The following is a 12,083-nucleotide window of genomic DNA, read 5'->3' as shown; positions in this document are numbered from 1 at the left end:
CACTGGGTTTGTAAAGAGGAAGGATTTCACGGGCTTTCTGAAGTTTCTGAGTCCATCTAGTGCAACGTTAATGACATCAGGGGGCGGGACCACCACCATCGAGATGAAGTAACAGCGTTTTCAGGTCAGAGCTCAGTCACAGGATCTTCTCACAGACACACAATCCCAGTTCAAGTCAGTGACCCAATTTCTACATTCAGAACATTAACAGCAGCATTCCTTGATATATGGAAGAGATTTCCTGTAGATTTACATATATTAGAAATTCAATAAATCAGTGGTGTTTGTGTTGGTTCTGAAATGGTATTCACCCCCTTACATCCTATTTTCCGCAGTATTTTGTGGAGCTGCCCTTGAATAAAAGGTATACTTTTGATCCTTCGCCCTATTAATTCTGTACCCTAAATCCTATGACATGATCTCTTCATGGAGTTGTGCTTTCAGGATATTCAACATGTAGAAGTTTGTGGCCTTGGTGTGCATGGGTAATAGTTAGAACCTCTCTAACTCGCAAATTAAAAAATGAAACCTTTGCATATTTATATATAGCTCTTTTTAATGTTCAGAGAACACTGAACATGCCATGAATGTTTGTGCTTTTTTGCATGGTGGGTCTTGGAGCATTTTGGGTTTTTTTCTTTGTTCCTGCAATTGGAAACATACATACAAGACAGTCTGTGCTGAACACTTTGGATTCTTTTCTGTAAATGTTTATAGCAATATTGTAAAAATTAAGGAATGCCTGAAAGTGGAATTGTAATTTTGCTAAGAGAGCACAGCTGTTCTTCCTAAACAGTGGCCTGCAAAAGAAGATCTTGTGGTAGATAAGGACTACAGAGAACATCCCTCTACTCTTAGTATGCTTTTTTTTTTTTCAGGTTCATAGATTCTGCTTGTCCTCTGGTTGTCCGTTCACTAATCTATAAAGATCCCACCTATAGCTTTCTAACTGAATTTGTGCTTAGCTTTGAGGGAATTTCTTTTCCTAGGTCAGTATAAAGTACTGCATTTCTGCACTTAGGTATGACAGGTCAAAGGTTACAGTGTATCAGATCAAAGCCAAAGAGGTATAGTATGACCTCTCCTAGCAAGAGTAGGACACATTCCTTCTATTGCTTATTCTGATGATTTTTTATTTTTTTTTTTTTTTTTTTCCTGTTGGCCGTATGGCCCCTTTCTGAAAGCTGCAGATGGATACTAAAACAGAACTCTCAGCCTGGAGCCTGTATTGAAGGAAGGTCTGGAATTCTGTTTAGGCACTAAGAACCACTATCTATGTGTGCAAAATTGACTGCTTTTGTTTGTAAAGTGGTGTTTTTCAACCTTTTTACACCTATGGACCGGCAGAAATAAAAGAATTATTCTGTGGCCCGCCATCAGTCCGTGGACCGGCAGTTGAAGAACACGGGGCTAAGTCGTGGGCCAAACCCCGCCCATCTCTACCCAATCTCCACCCTAGACCCCACCTCCATAATAGTACTAATTGAACCTTGCACATCCCGTGCCTCATCTGGAAGCCTTCCCTCTGATGTTGCAACGTCAGAGAGAAGGCTTCCGGTTCAGGCGCAGGATGCCCGTAGGAGCCACTGCCCGTGGCTTTGTGCACCGAATCAGTTAGGAAGAGGGAGCTGGCTCGAAGATAACGCTGCATCGATCGCACCGTGGACCGGCGGTTGAAGAACAGTGTTTTGGGCCTGATGCATGTGCTGGCCCTGTGGACCGGCACTGGTCCATAGACCGGTGGTTGAAGAACACTGTTTTACACCATTCATTCTGATTTTTAAAATATTTTTAATGGTGTTGAAATCTTTCCATCTTCAAATGATGATCCATTACTGCTTTAAATCTCTTATGAAGACCACATTCCATTGTAAAGTTAAAACATGTTTTGTTGTGGTTTCGTTAGCTTTTAGTAATGCTACAAAGATTAAGTGTAGGGGACTGGTTATAAGACCCAGGTTTTTTGACACAATGCTCCCACCAGCTGGACATTCTTAGTACTGCACCTGCTTAGTCACATCTTTGTGCCTGTTAAATTTAGAGGCCAAGATCGAAGTAGAAGGGACACCAAAATTATTTTGCCAAATATGAAATATCCAAGAAGCGATTTATCAGAAGGTCATTCCATGTGCCATCTCAGAAGTTGATAACATCCTTAGTGGAAGTACAATAGCACATGCAATGAATATGTGCATAGTATTAGAGCTGGATCTCAACTTCTAACAAAGTTAGGGGCCTCATTATTGGGGCACTTTTTTCATTCCATGGAAGATAGTGCCAAAATGTCCACTTTGGGTTCAGGTTGTGAAAAGTTAAGTCATATTTCTAATACAGCTCGTTGGTGCATGCTTTGGTGTATCACTGGGAGACCACAAAGTTAAGAACATAAGCATCGCCTCTGCCGAGTCAGACCATAGTTCCATCGTGCCCAGCAGGCTGCTCCCGCGGCGGCCCCCCCATGACTGTAAGCGATCTATTTCTCTAAAGCATTTTGCATTGTATAGTAACCCTGTAATTGTACCCTTCAATCCCCTTTTCTTTCAGGAATTTGTCCAAGCCCAGTTTGAAGCCCAAAATCGTACTCTTCTCTACCACTTCCTCTGGAAGCGCATTCCAGGTGTCCACCACCCTCTGAGTGAAGAAGAACTTCCTAGCATTTGTTCTGAATCTGCCTCCCTTCAATTTTTCCAAGTGCCCTCTAGTCTTTGTTGCCCCCGCCAGTATGAAGAATCTGTCCCTCTCTACCTTCTCTATACCCTTCATGATCTTGTAAGTTTTTATCATATCCCCTCTAAGTCTCTGCTTTTCCAGGGAAAAGAGCCCTAGCTTTTCCAGTTGATAAAAAAAGCTTGTGTAATGCACAGGCAAATATTTGACACAACATAGCTCCTGAACAGAAAGCACAATAGGGCTCAGATTTTAGGAACTGGAAGAGTTTACGGCCAGATACTGCCCCAGTAAACTTTTAAGCACTTTTCTTTTCTGAGATAAATCTTTATTAAGATTGATGAAAAAATGTTATGCAAATTTTTAGCTATATTTAATGTCATATCACAACTAATCTTTCTTTCTTGCACCATCTGAAAGAGTACTTTTTTGGCTACAAAACTCACCAAGCCACATTTTTGGCCTGCTATTCCTAATACAGTAGTTTAAAATAGGCCTGAAAGTACACCAAGGTTTCAACATGCATTTAATGTTACAATATGTGGGAGATTTAGACAAGCACTGGAATAATGAAAGAAACTTTGAATTGGAAATTTGTAGCTTTCTAATAACTAAATTTTTATTGGGACAAAAAATTAATGTGATCAAAGAACAGTATGGCTTGGGTAAGAGTAACAATTTCAGAGACAAATTGTGCTTCACAATCACTTCAAATGCTTCTCATCATGCAGCTAGCCTTAGTACAATGCCTTGAATTTGTTGTCAGTATTGGACAACACTGTTTGTGAATAGCTGTATTACCTTCCTGATGAGGTTGGCATTGGCGCTTCAAGAACCATAAAAATATCTCCTTCTGAGACCCACACATTATCTTTTTTAATGGGCCAATGAAAGGATCGAGCAGGGCCTTGTGGATGCAAAAAAAGTTAATTAAGACATCATTGTGTTCTGAGGAGATTTCAGAGATATTTCCAATCCATCAATAATTATCATACATGCAAGCAACATGTTGCCCAGGCTTCAGGTTGACAAGTTGAATAAATGAAGGTGGATTATCAGCTTTAGTGACATCAGCATTGAAAAATGTTTCATTCTTCTGATATTCTGCTGACACAAATTTTGATTTCATCAATTGGCTACTGTATGGCCATTTTCAAACCTGAATTCCTGAATAGGTCTTAATTTCTCAATTTCTTCCTTTGCGATGCAAGCTGTCATGTGCAGCAAGTCATTTTAGAGTTCCCCCAGTGCCATCACATGGTGATTTTCCTTGGCTAATACCAAAAAAATTCCATTCAGCAGAAATTCCAAAGTCTTTGTAATGGCAGCAAAGATTAACAAAATTTTTTGTAAATTTTGTATTGTGCTGCAGAAGTAGTAAACAATGTTTTGATTTCAGGAATAAGTTGGTTCATAAAGGCAATTAAAGCTTTCAAAAAGGCATGAACTGCAACAGTGTCATACTGCAAGCAGTCACTAATTATGCAGAGATTCAAATTCTGAAGTCCTGAGCCAGAATTGAAGTATAAAGGGGAACACACATGGATTATGAAAGGAAGTTCACGTGAATGTATTGAACTTGCAATGAATCACCAACAACTAAATGTCCATTTTGAAAGGCCATTTATAAGAGTATGTAAAAGCATGATCCCAGAGCAAATAACTGAGCCCTGTAAGTTTTCCTTATTGTGAAATAATTTTTCTCTGCTGCCTTTCCTCTAGTTTTTTTTGAGGGTCTTAGAGCAATGGAAGGAATTGGGTCATTGAAAATTTTGCACAGTGATGGGAGCTTAACAACTTGGTTTCTGGAGAACATTTTCTCTTTAGGTCCTCACAGAATGTTAGCATTGTCTTTCTTTGGCTTTATGAAGAGATTCTCTTGGAGATCATATTTTAATTCATAATTCTGTTTTAGTTTTTTGGAGAGAGTGTATTTTTTATCCATTGCACCACACTGTTAAGAGATGAGAAAATAGTAACACTATAAATGACAGCAATTAGATCAGTGGGCCCTGTCCACTATGTCTAGTTCAAGATATTCTGGTTTACTGTCATTGCAAATAAGCAAATTAATTTTCCATCCTCTAGTGGTGGCTTCAGTTTTCCTCTGTTTGTCAGTTTTTGTTCAGCTGGGCATTCTCTGAAGGAATATATCATCAGTGATTCAAACTCTTCCATGAAGTCTTGACATTCGGAACTGAGGAATTTTGCCTTGTTGGTGGAGTCTAGCTGAAGTGGGGCTTCCAAATTTTCCCTTTTCCAAGTCTCTCTAAGGCTGGGCTGCCTAAGTCCGGTCCTCGAGATCTACTGGCAAGCCAGGTTTTCAGGATATCCACAATGAATATGCATGAGAGAGAGATTTGCATACCAAGAAGGCAGTGCAGTCAAATCTCTCTCATGCATATTCATTATGGATATCCTGAAAACCTGGCTTGCCAGTAGATCTCGAGGACCGGACTTGGGCAGCCCTGCTCTAAGACCTATGTCAGTTCCAGCAGGAGAACCTCATCCTACCATTTGGCTCTCTCCAGGCCTTGTTCTGTTTTTGATACTGGGCACTAGTGTCTCTTTCTAATGACAACGTATTCTGCACTGAACCGACCTCTATATGCCATTAAAATGAATATGTGCTTCTGTTGAATTTCTCCTTATGACACTTATACAAACCTCTGTTAGGATATATAGAGTGTTTGATTACATCTCAGTTTCTAGTCTGCTTCTCTGCATGGTCATGTCAGTCTTTGTAGAAATAGTTCTGTATTGCATTTTTCCTCCCAAGATCTCTCATTCATTCCTTGTATTACTTATAGTGGGATCTTTGGCTTTCAGGTCTCTGTTCTGCACGTGGACACTAGTGGTTTCCCACAGTGATCATCATCTACATTAAACCTTAGTCATAGATAACATTGCTGTCATAACTTAAAGCCTCCTATTTTTCATTATTTGCCTTATCTTTACTAGCTTGTAAGCTTCATTGAATAAAGACTGTCCATTAGGGGGGGGGGGAGGGTGTACAGCACTGCATACATCTAAAATGCTATACAATTTATAATCAGACATCAAACTTGTCATGACTGCACCAGAGCTTGGCAGAAGGTTGTGTAATTCCTGTCCCAAATTCAAAATCTAACTGTACCTGCTTAATCCCTGGGATTGCCACGATCACAAAATCAGGTTGAAGTAGTGATACTAGATCTTATTAGGACAGGACTGAGGAGTGCATCCAAAGCAAAGAATGAATACTTGCCAATATCCAAGTTTCTCAAGTAAGCTCTTCTTTCCTGTGGGACAAGTACAAAAGAATGTAAACATTGCCATACTGGGACAGACTGAATATCTATCAAACCCTTCAACAGTGGCCAATCCAGATCACAAGTACCTGGCAAGATCCCAAAAGAATAGAAACAGATTTTATGTTGTTTATCCCAGGAATCAGCAGTGAATCTCCCCAAATCCATCTTAATAAATGGATTTTTCTTTAGGAACTTATCCAAACCTTTTGAAACCTTGGTAAACTAACTGTTTTTTACCACATTCTTTGGCAACCAATTCCAGAGTTTAATTACATGCTGAGTGAAGAATTATTTTCTCCAATTTGCTATGTAGTAGCTTCATTTTGTGCCCCCTATTCCTAGTAATTTTAGAAAGAGTAAACATGTGATTCACTTCTACCTGTTCCACTCCAGTATTTTATAGATCTCTCTTCATATCTCCCCCTCAACTGTCTCTTCTTTAAGCTGAAGACCCCCCTGCCTCTTTAAATTTTCACACAAGGAAGTCATCCCATCCCCTTTATCGTTCTCGTTACCCTTCTCCACCTCTTTTCTAATTCAGCTTTCTGGTATAAGGATATAGGAATCTGGACTCTAGGTCAGTGTTTTTCAACCTTTTTACACCCGTGGACCAGCAGAAATAAAATAATTATTTTGTGGACCGGCAAACTACTAGGACTAAAATTTAAAAACCCCGTTTCCGCCCCATCTCTGCAAGCTCGGTCATCTCAGTAACTATAGAACAATAGACAAATATAGTGCAAAATATAGACAGCAGATATAAATTCTCAAAACTGAAATGTTTTGATCACTAAATTGAAAATAAAATCATTTTTCCTACCTTTGTTGTCTGGTGATTTCATGAGTCTCTGGTTGCATTTCCTTCTGTCTGTGTATCCTTTCTTTCATTTCTTTCTTTCTGCACTCAGACCCAAGAATTGTCCCTTTCTGTTCCCTCCCTCTTTCCTTCCTATGTCCTTAGTGCCCCTGGTGCCTCCTTCCCAAGTCCTTAGTGCCCCCAGTGCCTCCTTCCCAAGTCCTTAGTGCCCCTTCCTATGTCTTTAGTGCTCCCTTCCCATGTCTTTAGTGCCCCCAGTGCCTCATTCCCATGTCCTAAGTGCCCCCAGTGCTTCCTTCCCATGTATTTAGTGCCCCAGTGCCCCTTCCTATGTCTTTAGTGCCTCCTTCCCATCCTTAGTGCCCCCAGTGCCCCTTCCCATGTATTTAGTGTCCCCAGTGCCTCCTTCCCAAGTCCTTAGTGTCCCTTCCCATGTCTTTAGTGCTCCCTTCCCATGTATTTAGTGCCCCCAGTGCCTACTTCCCATATCCTTAGTGCCCCCTTCCCGTGTCTTTAGTGCCCCCTTCCCATGTCTTTAGTGCCCCCAGTGCCCCCTTCCCATGTCTTTAGTGCCCCCTTCCCATGTCTTTAGTGCCCCCTTTCCATGTCTTTAGTGCCCCCAGTGCCTCCTTCCCATGTCTTTAGTGCCCCAGTGCCTCCTTCCCATGTCCCTCTCACTGCCTTCCACACTTTGTCGTCGTCCCCCAAGCCAGCCTGCCTACCTCCTTCCCTCCCCCGGGTTGACTGCAAAGTCTTCTTTCCGATGTCAATTCTGACGTCGGAGAGGACGTTCTGGGCCAGCCAGGCAGCGATTGGCTGGCCTAGAACGTCCTCTCAGACGTCAGAATTGATGTCGGAAAGAAGACTTCCTGTCGGCTTTAGCAGCAGCAGCAGGGCGGTAAGATAGCAGCTGACCCGGGGAAAGGAAGGAGGGATGCTTTTTTTTTTTTTGCGCGCGACAGGTAGGGACAGGAAATGATCGCCTGTCCCTTTGTCCCCGAGCACAGCTTCGGGATGCTGTCCTGAAGCTGTGTGTGGGGAGAACGGGACAGGAGGTCTGAAAATGGGACCTATGGTCACCTTAATCTTGCCGGCCCTGTGCAGACTGGCAGAAATTTCCTGCAGACCGGCACAAGTCCGCGGACCGGCGGTTGAAGAACAGTGCTCTAGGTGATCACCCTCTCCTCATGAGTTGTTTCCAGAAGAAATGTCTCTTCATCTTTCAGCTTCCCCTCCTTCCCCAGTGGGCTATACTGCTACCTTCAGTTTTTCTTTCAGCAAGTGAATTGAGAAAAAGCTGATCTACTCTGCTTACTGTATTCCCCACCCCCTTTTTTGGGTTTTTATTTATCCATTTAATGAGGCTTTGGTACCAAGAGGACCCCAATTTTTGGGGGGCAGCTCTGCCTGGGAGAGGATACAGACTACCTGCAGCTAACAGGACAACCCTCTGGTGTACCTTGGTAGTCAGCCTGCATTACCAGTTTGGAGCTCAGGGTCTATTCCCTTGAGATCTTTCTTGCCTCCTGATTTATCAGGGCCTTGACCGCAGGCTGTTTGGTACTAGTGACAGTTCTGTTGGACTAAAGGATAGCAGTTGCGTTTCTTTCCTTCTCCTGCCTTGGTGAGGATTTATGGGGATGAGGTTTCAGTCAGCTTTGATCCAACTGGCAGCCCAAAGATCAAGGTCTGTGGACTGAGGGATCTGTTCTGAGGCAGAAAATCTTCTCCGGGGAGTTCAGCTGCAGGGACAGCTGATGCAGGTACCAGCATAGCACAGTGAAAAAGGCTTATTATAGCCTAAGGGGGGGTGTCAAAATTTAACATTTTTATAGGTTTGGGGGCCAGAGATAGGGTCCCCTCCTCCATAACCCCCTTCCCTGAATTTTTTTAACTTCAGGGAAGCTCTCATGGGCTGGTTATGCCATGAAAACGCTGGTGGCAGTCTTATTAGATTTTCCTGGGTTGAGTTTTAAAAGCCTCCATCTGCCTCAAAATCCCTCGATTTTGACTAAAATCAATAGGGATGGACTCCTCTCACTGTTCTACCCCTATATCATGCCAGTTTTGCTCTGGATGTATGGCAGATTAGTGTCTGTGTACTGCATGTCACGGGACACGAGAGGGGCAGAAGCCATGTGCTTAGCCCCTCCTGAGGCTTCTAAGGCTGGGGAACCAGAGGGTCCCAGGTGGTAGGGAAGAAATCTGTCTCGGAGGCTCAAATTTTCGACAGCATGAAACACAGGTACGTGACTCCCTGCAGGGGCCCCTAGGGGTGCTCTGTACAGGACTTTATCCTGGACCATTGTGTTATGTTTATCTAGGAAGTGCAGTATATCAAATTAAAAATAAACCATCTGAACCAAATGCATCTTGATTTAAAAACAAAAAAAAAAAAGAGTGGGATGTGGTCTTGATGAGTGTAAGATGGATTTCTACTTGTCTTGTATATTTTTGTGTTGATGTTTTAATGCTGGGAGTGAGGAGAAGGACCAGCAGAAAGGATCCTGGGAGGAAGGGGGCATTATGGAAGCCCTTTCTTCTTAAGGGAGCTAGCTGGTGGTACAGAAGGAAGTAGATAAATTCTTCCTCTTAGCAGTTGGGCAATAATATATCCAGAATCCCTCCATTGTCCTATTTAGAGACCTGTCTGTATTTATATAGTCTGGTCTTGAACTAGCCACCTACAGCATGGGAGCAGAAAAGGAGGTTATTGCTAATAGTGTAGGAATTAGTTTGTGTGTGACTTGCTCACCCCTCTCTCACTTTCCCACTAGTTTCTGATGAACTATTTCACAAATGTCTGGAATTATCCCAAGGGAACAGGCTTCTGCACAATTTATCCAAATTTTCTTTCTCTCTTTTCAGAGTAAACGAGACCATTTGTTGATGAATGTAAAGTGGTATTACCGTCAGTCTGAGGTTCCAGATTCTGTCTATCAGCATTTGGTGCAGGACAGGCACAATGAGAATGGTGAGTTTTGAGGCAGTGCCTAGCTTGCTTTGTTAGTAGTATGTTTTCTCCCCAATCCTGGACCATGACTAGAAAGATTCACCACCACATCTAAATTATTATAGCACGCCTTTCATTAACCATTCTGAACTTCTGTTGAATAACTTTGTAACTTGATGGTGGGCCATAAGTTATTTTGAGAAGAGTTTGTACTGGGACCCATCTAAGTTTCTTTCATGGGGCCTAGAAGGAATTTTTTTTCCTCCAAAGACAAGTAAGACATGTTTCTTACATATGATGAGTTTATAATGAGTTATTGCAACTATGAGTTGATTTTAAGGAAATGTTAGGAATAAACAATAAAGTGGACTGACGAAGACAAGTAATAGCTGGTTATAACAAGTTCTAGCTACATTCTGATACAATAAAGTCTTATCTATGCATGTGGTGCCACTAAGAACGAGCAGGCATCATATGACTTTACATCAAAATTGATATAATAAGATTTCTGGGAATAGTTAGTGCTAAAGTGTATCTGGTTAAACTGCTAAGCACTAATGTTTTGGCATCCTTTTTGAGGTCTTACATAAGGGGACGCCTGCTACCCAGTGTTCTGTACCTTTAAGAAGCCTTTGGCAGCAACCCATTCTACATGTGCATGTACAAGTGCCTTCCAACCCTGCACATGGGACTAGCAGTCTTTGGTTTTTCACGAAGCAGAGAGGTTGCATTTAGTGAGCCCTCTTCAGCACGTCAAACTTTTCAGACCTAGAACTAGTTGTTGAGGAAAAGCAGGCAGACATCCCCTGCCAAGAAAATAATCTTTTTAAGAATAAGCTAGAAGAGGTTGCAGATCTCATCAAAAAGAGAACTGATATTGTGAAAATCCTCTCAGCCCACTTTTTCTGTGGCCTCTGCTTTTTGGAGGTTTTCAGGCAGGAAAGGGAAGAGGTCCTACTACTGTCAAAGGTGTAGGTACACTCCTCCAGGCCAATCTGCCCAGCAGCCCCAGGACTGCTTCAAACTTTGGCAGCAGAAGGCCCAATCAACACCCCAATTGAAGCAGGGGATGAGCTTTTGAGTGTCTCCAGGAGAACATAACTCAAGTAAAAGTGATCATCCTGGACCGCCTACTGTTGAGAATCCAGGATGGTAATTTTTACTTGAGTTATGTTTTCCTGGAGCCACTCAAAAGCTCATCCCCTGCTTCAATTGGGATGCTGACTGTGCCTTCTGCTTCTAAGATTTGATTATACGGGATGATCACCAACCAGTGAGTTCTCAGAATAGTCTGGGAGATTAAGCCCTCAATTGGCTTCACATTCCTCCAAATTGTCCACCAAGAGCTACTTATTACAGCTCTTCAGCAGTGCTTGCAGAGGAATCCTGTTCCTCTAGGGGAGGAAGGGATAGGATCCAATTCTAAGCACTTTCTAATGCCCTAAAAATGAGGGGGTGGGTGGAATTTCAACTCATCCTAAACCTAAGGACTGTGAGCAAATATTTGGTCCCTGTACACCCTTTTTCCCATTACAGGTAAGCAACTATACTCTCTCCATGGACAAAGGATAATGCAGACATACTATGTTGACTCACAAGTTGAGGGCTGCTGATAAAATTCAATACTCATTAAGGCAGAGGAGTAAAAGGAAGATAACTGAAAATATTTTGAAGAAGTACTTGTCCAAAGTGTCCATCTATTCTAGTAGCAGCGTCTATATAGTAAGACCAAGTTGCTACTTTACAGATATCAGACACTGAGACTCCATGTAAGTGAGCTTTGAAGTGAATGTTGATTGCAATTGGTGAGCTCCAATTAAGTCTGGTGGGTTAAAATTTGCTTGAACATGACAAAACTCAATGCAATCTGTGATCCACTCAGACAAAATATGCTTGGATATGGATAGATCCATGTGACGGTGATAAGAGATGAAAAGTTGTAAGGATTTTTATGCATCTCTGTCCTGTCAAGGTAGCGTAAGAAAGCATGTCTGCAATTTAAAGATTGATGAGAGGCTCTTCTAGAGTAGTATGAGGTTTTGGAGGGGAAAGAACTGATAAAACAATATCCTGGTTAATGTGGAAATTGGAGATTACTTTTGGTAGAAATTTTGGAGGCGCGTGTAAAAACTTTGGAAAGAATTTAGTATGATTTCTCACTGGTTCTTCTTGCTGAGGGGATTGCTGCAGAAAAGATAATTTCCAAGTAAGAAACTTCAAGGAAGATGCTGCTAAAGGCTGTAGCATACCTGACACAGTGGCCCCTCAGGATGGAGTTTTCCTTCCTCCAGGCAGTGGGCTAGTGTGTGGAGCAGCTACAGTCTGCATACGCATGGCTGTCAACTCTGTCATC

General features: G+C 42.1%; 1 protein-coding gene across 6 annotated transcripts in view; it reads left to right on the top strand.

Annotated features, from left to right (window-relative positions):
• Positions 1–12,083, top strand: part of RERE (arginine-glutamic acid dipeptide repeats) — a 468,133-nt gene that overhangs the window by 237,347 nt on the left and 218,703 nt on the right. For all 6 annotated transcript variants that reach the window (XM_033922383.1, XM_033922386.1, XM_033922385.1 and 3 more), the window contains one exon: positions 9,646–9,751. In XM_033922383.1, coding sequence (XP_033778274.1) covers positions 9,646–9,751 — 106 coding nt within the window. The remainder of the gene's footprint in view (positions 1–9,645; positions 9,752–12,083) is intronic.

Source organism: Geotrypetes seraphini, chromosome 15 (genome assembly GCF_902459505.1).
Source record: "Geotrypetes seraphini chromosome 15, aGeoSer1.1, whole genome shotgun sequence".
NCBI lineage: Eukaryota > Metazoa > Chordata > Amphibia > Gymnophiona > Dermophiidae > Geotrypetes > Geotrypetes seraphini.
Note: the sequence above shows the minus strand (reverse complement) of the source record. Positions and strands in the feature narration are given on the sequence as shown.